General features: G+C 33.8%; 1 protein-coding gene and 1 long non-coding RNA gene across 2 annotated transcripts; one reads left to right on the top strand and one right to left on the bottom strand.

Moving 5' to 3' along the window:
• Positions 1-6,484: 6,484 nt before the first annotated feature.
• On the top strand, positions 6,485-9,427 carry LOC122608372 (putative late blight resistance protein homolog R1A-10). The gene has a single exon (XM_043781470.1). It carries the CDS (start codon positions 6,583-6,585, stop codon positions 9,109-9,111), a length of 2,529 nt encoding a protein of 842 aa, XP_043637405.1. The 5' UTR covers positions 6,485-6,582; the 3' UTR covers positions 9,112-9,427.
• A 2,656-nt stretch (positions 9,428-12,083) lies between these two features.
• On the bottom strand, positions 12,084-14,140 carry LOC122585481. The gene is made up of 3 exons (XR_006321715.1): positions 13,061-14,140; positions 12,871-12,978; positions 12,084-12,293 (listed from the first exon to the last, which is right to left on the bottom strand). It is a non-coding gene; the product is annotated as an uncharacterized LOC122585481 (long non-coding RNA).
• Between the last annotated feature and the right edge of the window lie 3,973 nt (positions 14,141-18,113).

Below are 18,113 nucleotides of genomic sequence, written 5' to 3'. Positions count from 1 at the left end.
TCCACATATCTTATTGAGAGAAAAAAGAAGGGAAAAATTCATAAAAAGATAATATATTTACTCAAAATTCTTAATAATGAGAACTTATTTAGTTTTCGTCTATTAAAAGGATTTCATTTCAAAAAAATTCTCAATAAAGGAAATATCGTTAGATTTTAACATCCAACATCCGTTTATCATGCCACAGTCATTAAAAATGCTTCCATGGAAATCTGACTAGATGATATATTAGAAAAAATATATAATATTTATATATCAGAATGGAAAGAATTAGATACAAACCAAATTAAAATGGGGAAAAAATCACAAAATTCCAACTACAAACCTAATTTTGCTTTACAGCCATCATTCATAGAAAATCTGAATATTTTTTCATCAAAAGTAACTATGAGATAAAATCTAATTTTTAAAAAGTAATCTATCTGTCCCGATCCCTACATCAATCCCTAATAAAACTAATATTGTAAACGGAAACCAAGTCGTAAAATCTATCTATTTATCATCAGAGACAATATGAATGCTCATTTTCAGTGTATTTATGTACATATCTTCATCCTTTCTTCACTAAAAAAACGCACCGGCAAAAAAAGCCATCGCCGTCGGGAAACCCCGCCACCACCTCCAGCCCCTTCACGGGTTATATATCTTGGTTCATTTAGGTCCGAAAATCTTATCTAGGGTTATAGATCTTGATGTTTAAATGTTTAATGGTGTCTGGACGGTGGTTGTGACTGTGGTGGTGGGTCGCCGACAACGGTGGTGGTAGGTGGCGGCTATGATAATTAGTTGTTGCTTTCTAAAGAGAGCAAAGGTAATAGAGTGGAATAAGGTGGAGATGGTGATAAAGTGGTGGCTGCTGGAGATTTCCGTCGATGCTCTGGCGGCGGCCGGTGGTGGTGGCCAGATTCTTCAAAGGGAGAGAGAGAGAGAGAGAGAGTTGTGATATGTGTGTTGTTTGTTTGTATTTTGTGGTAAGTAAGTAACTCCTCAGTGCCGCCTTTTGCGGGTTTTGAGCCTCAATATCTCGACGGTGTATGGAGGAGGTTAAGATGTAGACAGACCTTACCTCTACCTAAGCAGAGAGGCTGCTTCCAGTTTCTACTTAAATGGTAGAAAAGGTCCTCCAACCTTTGTATTTTGAGGTAGCGAAATAGAAATAAAGAGGTATATCCAGTCAAATGTCCAAGTCAGGTTTTTTAATGATGTGGCAAGCAGACATTATATTTAACGGAGGTTTGATGTTAAAAATTAACGATATTCCCTTTATTGAGAAATTTTTATAAATGAAATCCTTTTAATAGACGAAAACTAAATAGGTTCCCCTTATTAGGAATTTTGAGTAAATATATTACCTTTTTATGGATTTTTCTCAAAAAAGAAACTATAAATTTATGTGACTAGGATAAATTTATATATGGTATCCGTACGATGTATTCATCGATAGGATTACATATATATGTGCAGTGAACTACCATAATACGTACCCTGCAACGAAATAAAATATTGTTTGTTGGCGATGTGCAATTATTACTCGTCCTACGTATATACCAAAATAAGTTCATCTTATAATATTCGAAAAAATTGCCTTTTACCATTTAGATTAACTTAATTAAGTATAGTGTATTTTCTCACACAAATATATGTGATACGTTGTGTTTAATATTAAAATAGAAAAACTTGTTATATATTTGTTAGTCAATTAAGGAATGTGTCATGTATATTGTAACTAGTATTTCTAACCGGGCGTTGCCCCGAGAGAAAAACAAAACTCTCGCAACAAAATTTAACAAACATTAAACCGAAAAACGAAATTTGCGTGACAAAAATTAACAAAAAACAAAAGTTGTGGTCAAAAGTAAAGCAAATGAAATTTTGATGACAAAATTTGGAAACCAAAACTTATGTGGTAAAAGCAAGTAAAAGAAAATTTTCAGAGCGACACTTAAAAAAAAAGATATGTGGAAAAAAATTACAAAAGTTAAGAAAGTTTCTATGGCGAAAGTTTAATAAGTAAAAATTATGTGGTAAAAATAAGAAAGAAATAAATTTTTGATTGAAAAAACTTAAAAACCAAAAGTTATTTGGCCAAAAAATAAATAAAGCAAAACTTTGGTGACAAAAGTTGAAAAACTCAAAGTTGAAAACAAACTCCGTGAAATACCTTTTTGTAATTACTGTTAGTTATTAACAGCCGTTAAGACCGATGGTTAACTTGGATGTGCAATAGCTAATTGTACTTTATGCATTAAGGGGGGTATTTTTAGCTACAGTACTCCCCCTCACAAACCGACCTTCAAAATTAGTATCTATATATAATTGGCTCAATCCTGTTTTGCTGGCATGTTTAAAAATTTAATTTAAATATCACTTAGAGTGTATTTGGGATTGCGTTATAAAGTGATTATCTGATTATTGCGTTTATAAAACGCAAATAATCTGAAAAAGTGTTTGTATAAAAAAGTGATTATTGGCTATGAAAACGCAGATTTTGGGAAGCATGTATCTACATGCTTTTTCAAAACGCAATTTTGAAAACGCATAATCTATTTTGAAAATGCAGATTTTGTTATATAATCGCAATACCAAACACCCCCTTAATTGCATACTAAATACATATATTTTTTTAATGACTTAAAATTGGTGATACCTTTAAAATTGAAAACTGACAATACCTTTAAAATTTGAAACCGAACAATACCTGAGTTCAAATCAAGGTAACGTTTTACAAGGTCTACTCTTCCATGTCTTGAATAAATATAATGTCACAAATATCTCATCACCAAATGTATTTAGTAAGATTTGAACTCTCGTCTTTCAAAATAAACCTTTAAAACAAAGATATCTTTACCATTAGACCAAGACCATAATGGCTATAGCATACTAAGTGCATACTAATTGACCCACATGGCACGTTACTTTTAATTTTCAAATTAAAATATGTATAAAACCTAATTAAATAAACGGGTTCCAGCTATATAAGTACATCAAATCTGACAAAAAAAAAATCACATCGAACGACTAGTTTCTAATTGTATATAAAATGACTATCTTAGCTTATCACAGATACATGCATTTCCTTTATAAGCAATGGCTTTGTTTTATGCTTGAAGAGTGATGAGGTGTGGTCGGATTTACACCCACACTTAACTTTTATGTCTCGGATATAATAAATAATTAAAATATACAAATAATCGAGGCCTAGCAAAGAAAAGGAAAATGCTTTGGCAAAGTTTATCAAGTCTTTTCTTCCATGGTGCTATCGTGAAGGATGGAAAAAGTAATATAAGGTGGGGAATAATACTTCCTTCCCTTGCCTCTAGGAAAAGCTAGGTGGGGAATAAGACTTTCTTCCCTTCCCTTCGGAAAGCCTTTGCAAGTGGGGAATAAGACTTGCTTCCCTTGCCTTTGGGAAAGCTTCATTCCCTTGCCCTTAAGCTTCCATCCCTTACCCTTGGGAATAAGCCTCTGACATAACTTCTTTTCATTCCCTTGGCAAGGGAGCAAGAATTAGTCAACAAGGATATAGACCGAGTATAAAAGTATATTGTCATTATTCTCGAATGTTCAATTCCTCGTACCGACTTTTTGGATTGGGGGACAGGGCCCATAACTGTCAAGGCCTAAATCACGATGTTACCCTAACATGAGGCTTATAAATACTCAATCATCATTGATTGTCAATGACAATTTTCATAATACAACATTCATTCATTCAATTCACACAATCAATCAATCATTCAAAAAACACACACATCCATCTAGAGAGAGAAACCAAGAGCTTTCTCACTCTAGGTTATCATTTTATCACCTTAGGTTCGTGAAAAACTTAGTGATTGAGCTCAACATCTCATAATTGAGGAGATTAAAAGGATAACACGGTTAAAACCCCATTAGTGATTGAGCTCAACATCTCATGCTCAAACAAAGAGCCTTTTCTTTAGTTTATGTTCTGGGGTTAACATATCAAACCAAATAATATAAGTTTAATTTGAAGACTAGAAAATCTTGTATAGGCGATTTTCACAAATAAAATAAGGGTATTTCATGTACATACACATGATAAAAGACAACACTAGTTATTTTTACATTCAAAGTATTTAGGCTAGATATGCCAAATTGATTAACTATTATTAAAATATGGACCAATGCCTATCCTGACATGGACTATGTTTTACTTTTTTAAATGATATTATCCATAACATATATAATTGATCTAAAAGTATATGTTGTTTGTATTCGGGAGGTGTAACTCTCAAGTTATATTTGTTTGTTCATTTAAAATTTCATCAATGGATCGAGAACTCTAATATAAGATATGTAAAAACTTCTTAATTTCGTCAAAAATGTATCGGGATTGGTTACTTTAGAAATATCTTTCCTAAGCATGAACTCAGGGAGCGTCCATAAATCAATAGAGAACTTTATACGATGTCAATTCAAAGAGTCAAACTCATAACTTGTGTAATATGCAAGTATGAGGTGGTAATGAGGTGATTTGACTCAACTTGTGATCCAATTCAATCTTATTTCATTAAGGTATTATAAGTATATTAGATAGAGATGTTTAAACTAATAAATAAATTGAGGTATTTTGTATAATTCAAAATTGTAATTTGAGAAAAGAGCACGGTTGTTACTTTATATATACCAATAAACTAAAACAGGATTGAAATATGCTTTCAAGTTTCAATTCTAATGTGAAATTAAAAATTTAAGGTAAATCCAAAACTTTAACTAAACATATATTATATTTATCATTATTGTTTATTATAACTTAGCTTCGATCAACGGTTTACTTTAACCATAATTTATTTCATACTCACAAATCATGTACGAGACATATTCAAAAAAATTTATAATACAATCTATATATTTACCATACATCGTACGGGTATTAGGACTAGTAATAATATAGATATTGGATTGGATGGGATGGGATTGTATCTTGATGGAAATGGATCATAACTAGGATGGGCGATAAGAGAGTAGCCAATGGTTCGTCCATTGCCTCGTTCGACATACAAGGACGAGTCCACACCGTTGGGTGGGACTCGTCCGCCTCACTCGTCCGGGTGGCTCGTTCCAAGTAGGGTATATGTAACAATTTTTTAATATAAATAAAATGAAAGTGCTTAACTTATAAATTTACATTGTCTCCTTATTTAATCATATTTAATGTTTATGTTTTTTTAGCGACCAGTCAAGTAACGACATCAGATCACAAACGGGGATGCAATTCAATCTATTCGAAATAAATAACTAATGATTTTTAGATCAAATAAATAACTCATGCCTAAAAATCAACCCGAAACCTGATTCGACTAACTAATGATTTTTTAGACATATAAATTAAGTTGATTTTTTAATACTTAAATATTTCAGAATTTTAAACATAATTATCAAAAGCAAACTCAAAACGCAAACCTTAAACGGTGTGGTTGTTAGAATGAAAAATTTTGGCATGACAACTACTAATCAGTCAATGCGACATCAATACTTGTTGAAAGATCCTATATATCTTGTCAAAAGATGTTATCCATATAAAGTAATGCAGATTTTTATTGTTTGTGAGCCTCATAAAATTGGTTTGACCATTATTTCAGCGTAACATAAGGGTGGGGAGTACCTCCCGCCCCTCCACGCCTTTTCTCATCTTCCCCGTCCGCTTCTTAAGTGCAAGGAAACCTCCCGTCCCTTCCCTGCCCCTCCCCACTCAAATAATGACAAAAGACAACAAAAAATTAAAAGAAAAAAGAAAAACAAAAGTATGGGTGAAGACAGACCCGGTGACCGCCCTCCCCACCCTCCTTCTCGTCTATTAGGTACCAATATCACGGGGTAGTGTTTAATTAGGTACCAGACCTGTACCTATCCCCTCCCCGGGGCACTCCGTCCAGCCTAAGGGTCGTAAAAAATAACACACATTATTGTATCTTTATCATAATAGAATTCAAGGTTATTGGCACTCTAGAGTTTAGGAGTCACAAATTTTTTATTTTAAATTTTTTTTGAAACAGGTCTAAGACTCACAAATGGAATTGGAAAATGAAATGTAGTTTGAAATGTAACTTAAGTCACTTTTGTTGACTTTGATGTTTGAATTCAGATAAGAAATAGATCCTCCATCTCAGTTGACTTTGAAAGCCGGAATCAATGTGAGTCCTTCCCCAAATCATCATCATCATCATCTGGGGTGAGTACTTTAGCCCTCAATCTAATCTTTTAATATTGTACTAGATCACAGCAGGGCTACTCTACTACATATTCAATCTTTCTGTAAAAGACCATAAATGCTTTTATATTTGGCTCGAGTGACATCACCTTTTATTACTTTTAGTTGCAAACAGAAAAAGAAATAACCATTAGTTTTCTAGTGATTTTATTATAGTAATAAGGACGGAACTGTTTTGCATCTATAAGTAGTTTATATCGTCATTAATTAGATCAATCAACTTAGAATGATTGTTTTGCAATCCATAATAAAATCAGAAACAGAGAGATTTGTTGCTAAACGAGTTACTTACCCGTTCTTATATCTGACAAAATTTGGTACACTTGTCATATGTCAGCAAACCGAACATCATGGCTGATGCCGTTGCCACTTTTCTTAAGAAGTTGTTCAGCGACATCCATGAACTTTACAAGTCATCTCATGAAAGTCTGTTGTCATCTGCCGAATTACAAGATCAAGAGAGAGAAGTAACCAAACAGTTTGATGCTCTTATGGGTCATCTCAAGAAGATGATGCTGGGATATGATAATGAGCAAGTGCAGGTAATATTTACCATATTGGAACAAGAGGTGGCTCAGATACATGCTCAGAATTTCGCTAGACTATCACTGAGTGATGGAATAATACAGACTTGTGAAGAACTTTGTAACAACCAATGTGATAGAATACTAGAGACTTGTGAAGAACTCTGTAACATCCGATATGGCTTAAACATAGTGGGAGAAGATATTGTTGTGGGCCTTGATGATGAAGTGCAAACACTTCTTGATCAACTTACCGACTCTACAAAGCAGTTGCAGGTTATCTCAATCACAGGAATGCCTGGGATTGGCAAGTCAACTTTGGCTCGAAAACTATACACAGATCCATTAATTGAGTATGTTTTTCACATTCGAGCATGGACTTGTGTTTCTCAAGCATATGTGAAGAGAGATGTGCTACTCGGTATTCTGAAGTCCTTTCTCAATTATCACACAGAAGAGAGCTATAAAATGACTGATGAACAGTTGGGGGAAAAGCTATACAGGCTTTTAAAGGGTCGTCAGTATTTGGTGGTCTTAGATGACATCTGGGATTCTGTAGCCTGGAATGACCTCAGAATCTATTTTCCAGATGACAAAACCGGAAGCCGGGTTCTTTTTACTAGCCGTGATACTGATGTGAGTTTGAATGTAGGGTCAGCCAGACCTGCTCTTGTTTTGCGTCCACGTACCGAAGATGAAAGTTGGGTCATATTTCAGACAAAGGTATTTAGAACCGGAATATGCCCTCACCGGTTGTGGGAATTTGGAAGGGTGATAACAAGAAACTGTGAGGGGTTGCCTCTTGCAATCGAATTAACAGCAGGTCTCTTGAAAAATAAAACATCAGATAATTGGTGGGAAAAAATAGCGCAGGACACACGTTCGTATATGGTTCGAGATCGAAGCCAATACATCGACTCATTGGCTTTAAGCTACAATCATTTGTCTCGTGAACTGCAACGGTGTTTTCTCTTTCTTGGACTATTTCCCGAAGACTATGACATCCCAGTGACAAAATTGATTTGGCTATGGGTTGCTCAAGGATTCATACGTGAAACAGGAAGCAAAATCTTAGAGGATGTTGCAGAGGATTTCTTGATGGAATTAATCAAGAGAGGTCTGCTGAAAAGTTCTAAAAAGAGAGCTGAAGGCCTAATCAAAGCATGCCGCATCCATGATTTATTGCGGGAGTTATGCTTAAAGAAAGGTGAGGAAGAGATTAATGATACGATAACCAAAGGGCACGAACCTGATGCTGAATCATCCTACCCAGACATTACAATTTATGTACAACCCGGACTGTCATTCAATTGGGCTGCATTTTCCCCAAACTCTAGCTTGTGCCATCCATTCAAACGCAACCCCCAACTTAGTCTTGATGGACATGTTTCGAGTATAAATTACCATTTCCTTCGGATTCTAGATGCAGAATCTGTCCATATTCCAGAACTTCCTACTGTACACGGCCTTGTTAATTTAAGATACTTGGCCATTCAAACTCATGATGGAAGTCCCCAAGCGTCAATCTCGAGACTTGTCAACCTACAAACGTTGATAATCTTGTCAGAGAAGAGTATTGTTTTACCAGCAACCATCTGGAATATGGTAAATGTAAGGCACCTGTATATGAAATCAAAAGCAGGGGAAAATTTTATCCAGGAGCCTTATTTTGTACAAGTAACAGACAAGAAAGATTGTCACAGTGGTTTGGCTAGCCTGCAGACCTTATCCCACATATGTCCTCGATCTTGCCAGAATTTATCTTTAAGGAATCCGAATCTTAGAAAACTTGGTTTTTGCGGACCCTTAATATCAACCCAAGGTGATATTCATTTTCCAAATATACGCTCTTTGGAGCACCTTCATAAGCTAAAGTTATCCAATACACTTTACAATTCTCAGCCAACAAGGTTGCTCAATGCTTCAATGTTCCCTGACAAGCTTAGGAATCTGACCTTGTCAAACACTGGCATGGATTGGGAAGATATGCAGTCATTGTCCTTGCTACCTAACCTTGAAGTTCTTAAATTGAAATTCCATGCTTGCATTGGAGAAATTTGGGAGACGAGCAATGGAGGGTTTCAGCGACTCAGGATATTGAAGCTGCATGTCTTGAACTTGGGAGAATGGATATGCTCTAGAGATGACTTCCCACGTCTACAGCGTTTAGTGGTTCTTCATTGCTCAAATCTTAAAAGTATCCCCTCCGACCTAGGGAGGATTTATACGCTCGAAGAAATTGATGTGCAAGGATGTAGGAAGTCTGCACAGGTCTCTGCTTTAGACATCCAGGAAGAGCAAGAGAATGAAGGAAACTGTTTATTAAAAGTCCTTGCTGCAGATAATTACAGCTGAGTAAATCTACAGATGCCTAGCTGCCCAGGTTAGTATGTTTTAAACTCTGCATCAGTGTGAATTAAAGATCAAAGGTAAAGTTGTGAAAATCAGGTGGGTCAATGGAGATGGGGCTCCAAAGTCCAAACAAATCGACTTCGGCCATTAGCCTGGTTTATATTGGTTTTTGAACAAAAGATTAGCACATGAAAGTGTACTAAACTTTGCTCAGTTTGCTATTGTGTGTATTCACTCTAAAAACCTCTACTGTGTATATTAAACTCTTAAATTTTCTTGATTGATGTATCCAACTTGCAACCTCCACTATGTGTACTAATTCTATTGTTCGTTTTGCTATTGTATGTATTCAACTTTGACCATATTGCTATTGTATGTATCCAGGTTTGCCGATTTTTGCTATTGCGTGTCACCTTTTTTAACCCGTATGACTTGGTACTTCAATCATGAAAAATATAAGAGCTGAGAACATACAATAGAGGTGGAATACACACTATAGCAAAACGCGTAAAGTTTATTACACTTCCATCCCTTTGAACAAACAAGATAAACTTGAGATAGAATAGAAGACCCATAAAAGACGAGCTCAATGCTTATAAGTTTTAATAGTGATAAAATAATTTCCTAGGCTATACTCACCATCGTCCTACAAAATATAATTCTAGAAGTAAAATATGTATATGTATCCTATATAGAAGGCTAAGTATACAAACCTGGAAAATTCAGGCCACATAGGCACATATTAATGAATTGGTTAATTTGGGTCCACTTCTCTATTAAGGGACAATTCAGTAAACTTAGTTAAAAGGGTTGAAAGCGGCAATCAAATTCAACGAAACCCAGACTCTACCTTTTAATGCATATGACCTCCTTAATCCTTTTATTCAAGAATTCAGAATTTCAGATTATTACTGTAACTATATTGTTTGTAATCATAACTGATACATACAGTATTTATATATAAATCAGAAATGGACAAGAAACTATTTGAGGATCAACCCAACCCATACTAACAATGATCAGTTCGACCTAGCTCCCTTTCACATGTTACCGAATCCTGGCAATATGCCACCTCTAGTGACTATAAAAGCATGAGTGGGAATCCACATCTAATATGCAGGAAGGAAAAAAAAAGGGGGAAAAGAAACTAATGACCAGACCATCTAAATCAAATTATCATATAGAGCAGTCAGCAGTCCCTGGACAGCACACTTAAAAAAAAGTCAGATTATACCTCGGCCCATTCCCTGACAAAATGCAATAAATAGAAGACATAACAAGAACAAGACAGATTCGTTGATAAAAAAACAGAGTTGATGAAAAAAAACTAATAAAGGGAAGACCATATGATCAATCTTTGATTGCAGAAAATAACAGCAAAAACTCAATCAAGAGAACAAGTAACCTAACAAGAAACCAAACAGGACAAATTCAGAGAAGAGATACCTAATGAGTTAACAACAGTCGAGCACAAGATAGTTTACCATGAAAACCACCTCAAACTATTCATCATTAGGTTTTTTATACTCTTTTTTCAGGTTTTGGATGTGTTTACCATTGATGAAGAAACTAAGATCAAAACAGAAAGACGCCCTGACGAAAAAACAGTGATGATAAATTAGATCTCAAAAGTTTAAAATTAAGAAACAAATTATATGATCAACCTTATTTTATACAAAATCAATCCACTTAAAAATCATGAACAGTAATGGATCTGTTAATTACGATATATAAACCAAAAGAGAAAAAAGAGTTTCAAGAAAGTAATGCTTGTGGACAGCAAGAAAACGGAACAACTTCTACCTCCAAACAAGAAGCCAGTGTACAGAAGTCTGAATATACTACAACACAACTCAGGTATTCAAAACAAAAAGAGGGAAATTTCTAACCGGACTGTAATAAAATATGATCATTATGCAGGTTGAAGGGAATCCCGAAAACAAAATTGTACAAAACAAGGTCATTTTACAAAAATAATTCAAAAACAAATACGACCTGAACCAATCACATCATCAAATATAACTACCCACCTACATGAAGGCACCTGCTTTACCAATAGTCAAACTCACAAAAGCAATGGACAGAATTTTCTGCACCACAAGCTTCAAAAGCTAGATGCATTACTAAATACTAACAGACAGAAAACAGCATAAACGTCAACAATAAAAGGACCTTGATCAACAAATCACAGTCAATCTACTATCAATGATCAAAATGATGAGAAGATAACTAAACAACACCGCCACATAAAGTCCTTGATAATCTGATTATCATAAAGTCAAAGCCAACTGAAACACAAAAATTTAACCCAACTCTGTCTATGGTAATGAGATTATCAGGTACTTGATCGTCCCATTCCCTCTAAGAACTCTGTAAGACCAAGTCACTTCCTAGAAAACCATAATATAGATACGATGGACACGAAAGAAGAAACCACCACCGCACCTAACATGAATGGGCTTTGCAGAAAGTTTATTTGAGCAAGCCATTCAGTAAGTGTTTGGCCTCAATTACTTCATCATCTCATTACCTCTTAAAACTCAAAAAGACCAAGTCACTTCGCATAAAACATATAAAAAAAAGTATAAATATAAAGAACGCACATGTATATGAACAAGGGAGCCAAATTAAAAAGATATTTACAGGGCAAAAGCCTTTCACAAAAAAATGAAATCAAAAAGGACAGCCCAACTTCATGGCAATTTTCTATCACATCTAGGTTTCACAAAAATTTATTCCCTGAACAGAACTCTATAAGGAAAAGTCATTTAACACAAAATAAGTAATATACCAAAAAATAGAAACAATGCATTACTAAGACACCAAAAATATTTCCTATGGCTCACTCATAATAAACATAATCTTATGATAAATAATAGGGTCAAAAATGCCATTTCCACTACGATCAAATTAAGAAAAAAACAAAAAACTACACGATCAACTCTAATTATGAAAACTAACACCACAAATTTAACTTAACATCAACGCCAGGACTACTTAGTTATTATGGATAAACAAAATTGGAAAAAGAGTTCCAAGAAAGTATAGTTTCTGAACAGTAAGAGAACAACAACTTCTACTTCTATATAAGAAGTACTCAAAAAAAGGAAAAACAAAATTCTAACCAGATTAAGCAGATTGGATCATCCTGAAGGGCTGAAGGTAATTAGGCACTCCCAAGAGAACTGCAGAAGACAAGATTAATTAATAAAAACAAGTGAAGACTGTAAAATGAAAAAAATGACATAAAAGTCAATATATTCCGAATAAGAAAAAAAAAAGGCAAAGTAAAATTAAGTTTATAAACATAACTCCATTTTGGTAATCATACATGCATTTTGCAGCCATGGCTATCGCAGAAACCACAACCAGAGTAAAACTACATGAGTTAAGAATTGGGACAAAAAATACTCTGCTTTCAAGGAATAGCAATCACATGGTATGTAGAACTAGCAAGATAAAAACCTAATTTAAGAATTGACCTTTAGCCAGCCTTACCATCAAATCTAAATGACTACCTACAAATCAAATTCAGAAAATGAACATATTGAAGTTTCTACACCACAAGCTTAAAAAACCAAAAAATAGAGACTTTAAATGACAGACACAAAATAGAATAAATATAACTCTAAAGGACCTCGATCAACACATTACAAGACAATCTTCCCCAAAGATCAAAAGGAAGAGAAAAGACAATAATCAACACTACCCTATAAAGACTGTATGGATCACAAAGAGATACGAAAACTTGAGCATCGGTACCATTAAGTCAGCCATACGGTTTCCTGTAATTGATGCAGAGAGTAAAATTCTCAAAGATGAGGAGATCATGAGATCCATTGTCTATGGTTCACACAGCTTTCGTATTAGCTGCAACATCAACAAACTGGTAACCATTTAGATAGATGTATTTGATCTAGGAAACCGTACATAGAAGGCCAAGTATACAGACCTGGAAAAGTCAGCCCACATCGGCACATACTAATGAATTGGTTGATTTGGGTCCAGTTCTATCTTAGGGGCTAATTCAGTAACCTTATTTAAACGGTTTGAACGGAGCAACCAGATTCAAAGAAACCCAGTGTCTATTTTTAAATGCATATAACCTCCTTAATCATTTTATTCAAGAATTCAAAATACAGAATTTCAGATTATTACTGTAATTATATCTTTAAACAAGAAGTGGACAATAATCTATTTGAGGATCAACACAACCCATACTAAGAATGATCAGTTCGACCCGGCTCCATATTATTCGTTACCAAACCTGCACAACATGGCACCTCTAGCGTCTATAAAAGCATAAATGGGATTGCACAGTGCACATCTCATATACAGAATGAAAAAAATCAGGGGAAAAAGAAAGTAGTGACCAGACCATCCATATCAGATTATTATATAGACAATAATCAGTCCCTGGACGGCACACACAGATACAGAGTCAGGTTGTACTTCCTTGGTCATTTCTTGACAAAAAGCTATCAATAGAATACGAAACAAGAGCAAGACAGATTCCTTGATAAAAAGCAGAGTTGATGAAGAAAAACTAATAAAGGGAAAACCACATGACCAATATTTGATTGCTAAAGATAACAGCAAAGACTCAATCAATAGAACAAGTAACCTAACAAAAATCAAAACAGGACAAATTCAGAGAAGAGAAAAAGATGAGTTGAAAAAATTAGGAGAACCATAACAAACCTTTAGATTTTCAAAGAATAGGATCATGTTTCATTCAAAAGAGCAGGTAACCTTAGCAACAATCGAGCACAAGACAGTTGACCAAGAAAACTACCCCATAATGTTCATCATTAGGGTTTACAATCTTTTTCAGGGTTTTGTATATGTGTGCCAATGACGAAGAAACTATAATCAGAATAAAAGGACGCCTTGATGAAAAAACAGTGATGATGACGTAGAAATTAAGAAACACATTATATGATGACCCTTAAATTATACAAAATAATCACTTAAAAACCACCAACAGTCATGGGATTCTGAATTACAAATAAATATATACTAAAAGCAAAGAAAAATATGAACATAAATAGGAAAATCAACTAAATTCCATTATACCAGCATGCCTGGCCTAACAAGAATGGCAATCGTATAAATAGAAATTTATTCTGCCAAGTTAGTGTATAGACCACAAACACTTAATGGAGCAGTTGAAAATGAAGATTTAGCTATCCGAAAGTCATGTGAATAACAAAACCAAAGATATGGAAAAACACTATCCATATCTTGCCATGATAATCAGAACATCAAGTACTTCATGATCCCATTCCCTCTAAGAACTCCGGAAGACCAAGTCACCTCCCAGTGACAAGTAGAAAACTGTTAACATGAAACAATATATGCGCGTGGACATTTTCGGAATCATGGACTAGATTAGGAAAGACCAACCCACGTGGCTGCAATTTACTATCATGATGGGATTTCGCAGAATTTTGTTTAAGCAAATAATCTGGTATGTCCTTAGCCATATGATATCATCAGATCATCATCAATTACTTCATCTTGCACTCTCTATAAAAACTTAGAGACATCAAGTGTTTTCCAGGAAACAAGTAAAATGCTCAAAACAGATATAATGATAATGAACCCTAAATATTTGACTGGACTATGTAATTCAGACCATGATATCAGATCATGCTGCAGGGCAGCCTTCCCAGATAATAAACTGCAGAAAACAAAGTAGCTTAACATACAAAATAGGAACGTCGCATTAAAGCCAACAGATTGACCAAATAAGAAAAGAAAGTGAAGCAACAAAGACTTGCAAACTCCAACTTAGACCACAGCTACTGCAGAAACCAAAACAGTAAAACCAATAACTATGAGTGTAGAATTAATAACTAGCATGAATTACTCTACTTTTTAAGTAATATTAGTCTTGTCGTGTGCATTACTAGAAAGATAAAACCTTGACTTCATAAGTGAACCCTAATTAATCTTAACATAATTCATTAAAGAAAACAAGTAACTTAACTACTAACCACTAAGATACGAGTAATAGAATCTCAAATTTGGAATCTTTTATGGTATCATCAAACTTTGTTTCTTCAATGATATCTGTCAAGATGCACTAATATAAAAAAAAAAAAAAACCCTAATTTTTCACATTAAGAAGAATATAAATATAAAATATATATATGCGTATATATTATGTATATAATGAAGCTATTGGTTCTCATAAGAACGTAAAATCAATTAAAAAATACAGTAACATAACAAGAATGAAGAAATATCTGATGATTTTAATAATAAACCTAAATAACTTGTTTTTCGAAAAACAAAATTAGGAAAAATAAAAATAAAAAATTATTTTTCGACAAGAAAAACTGATGATTATTAATAGGGAGGAAAGAAGATGATAGAATGTTTTAGAGAGGGAAGGGATATATATTGGTTTCGAAGGTCGGTGGATTATGAAAACGAGCATAATACCGGTGCGTTGCGGCGGAATTTTGTTTTAAGAATGAGATAGATTCGGGGTAGTTTAGTCCAATTGTAGAGGTGGGTATAGAAAGATGTATGAGGGGCATTTTAAACTTATCAGGTTCTTAATGACTTAAAGCTAGTTTGTTTTATAAGGGATTACAGAAGAATACGGTAATTCGATTAAAAAAGAAAAAAGAACGCGGTAATTAAAACTTACCCTTTGCATCCCTCTACTCGTTCTCACACATAGGATACCAGGCATGCGCGTTGCGCCTATAGCTTTGATGCTTAATGAAAATTTGGAACCTTTCATCTCCATGTATTACTTACTTTGTGCTGTGAGATATATGAAACCGTATGTATTTTTAAATAAACGTTTTTATTTACTAAACGAAGATTTAAAGACTTTTGTTAAAGTATATTAAATACTTATATATTTATAATAAAATTTAGCGATAAACATAAAAGAAACTTTCACTGGATACATATAACCAAAAATTAAAAGTCCGTTCTTTAAATTCACCGATTAATGTTTGAATATAACAAGATTAATCAAAAGAATATAGAGTAAATTACACTTTTCGTCCCTGAAGTTGACACGTTTTTTCACTTTTCATCCCTTAAGTGAAAAAATTACAGTTTTGACCTTAAAGTTGGCAGATTTTTTCAATCATCGTCCATCGCCGAACGTCGTTAAGTTTCAGCCGTTAAGTCAGACACGTGCAACACACGTGAGGGACTGAAACTGCAAAAAATGACAAGTTCAGGGACGAAAACTAAAATTTTTTCATCATCTTCATCTTCTCCGGCTGACTTTCGCCGGAAAACTTAAAATGCCGATATCTCACTCGTTTCTTTGAATTAGACCACGAAACACCCATATAATTTTTATAATTTATCGATGTACGGTTTGTGAGATAAAAGATTTTGAACGAATTGGAGGAATAAATGATTTATGGATGAGAGAGAAAAAAATGATTAGTTGAGATTTAATGAGAGAGAAATGGTGTTTGGTAATATATAATTGATAGAAGGGCATTTTGGGAAAGTAAATGTTGAATTGAAAGTTGAAACCCTATTTGCTTTATAATATAGTATTGATAGTATTGCTTTATAATATAGTATAAATATAGATAAACATATAACGTCTTTCTCTACTACTCCTTCTTGGACAGACTGCATTAGATTCCTCGTTACCATCATAGACTTTTTTTCATACTCTTCATAACCATAATCCAAGTAAATCGTATGATAAGGAGCCGACCCGTTATCACACAACATCATGGATGCGGCATCTACTAATTCGTAACATTGTGCCATTGCTATCTGCGTTCGAGTGGGGTGTAGAAACATTAGATGATCAACACAATCATCATAAGGGTGTGCATTCACGATGACATAGTGTCGTTTATCAGGGATGATAATTCCATAAGAATTCATAATGGTAGTCGACATACCCATACGTAAGATGCAGTTAAAAATTTCTGATCGATGCAAAGACAGTTTAATTGGTTTTTGATATATTGTATAATCGTGTGATGTGCACCATTTTTGCTAGGGTTGTATTTAAGGTACATAAATTATTTGTACATTTACCATAAAATTCCGGGGTTGAGCTTTTAATATGTCAAGTATAAGTTTTTTTATACACGTTAAATATAGCCCTTAGGGCTGCATTTAGCATTTCCCATATATATAGTAAAAAGATAAAATAAGAACCCACAAAATATCGAGAACTGCGAAAACTAATTTTTAGTTAAAAGGTATAAGGATAGTATAGTGAATTTATAAATGCAATTATCTAAATTATTAAAAGAATACTAAAACCCCCCTTAAATCGCTTCCCACGAACCACTCCGACTATCAACAAAATAATTGTTAATGAAAAGTATTCTTTTTTATTTCCATGATGATGAAGTCCACGGTAGATCAACATGATTTACTTTCAAATTATCATATTATATTTAACAATTACATTTACAAATATTACTTCTAACACTTTTTTTTTTATAGTTAGGCTAAAACTTGTATATAAAAATTAATTAATAGATTTCATCTAAGAGTCTTTACAAAATGACTTTACATTTCTAAATCTACATATTTATTTAAACAGAATGAAATTAAACATCACCATGCAAACTAATTGTTTTATATTTAGTGAATAAAAAAGAATAATATACCATAGTTCTACCTATTAATTAACTAGTTTATGATGATCCGACTTATTGATTTTTTCAGATATTTACAAGTACAATACAAAAATGTAAAATCCCAATATATGTAGAACATACACATTTTTATATGAAGCCCCTGAAAGAGCTACACACATTCCACATTATCGGAAAATGGAATCAAACGAACTTGCCTATTTCTAATCAAACTAAATACTATTTATGTTACTATCCATTTAAAGAGTACACATGAATACTTATAAGTACCTCAAGTCTTTATTCCCTTTATTCTTAGTTTCATTTATAGTTATATAGTTTTCCATTCTTCATAGTGTACATCAATTAGACATAGAGGTTCCATAATAATACACCAATACACACACGTGTCCA

The sequence above is a fragment of the Erigeron canadensis genome, chromosome 1 (genome assembly GCF_010389155.1).
Source record: "Erigeron canadensis isolate Cc75 chromosome 1, C_canadensis_v1, whole genome shotgun sequence".
NCBI classification, from domain to species: Eukaryota; Viridiplantae; Streptophyta; class Magnoliopsida; order Asterales; family Asteraceae; genus Erigeron; species Erigeron canadensis.
This window is presented reverse-complemented; position numbering and strand designations above follow the sequence as displayed.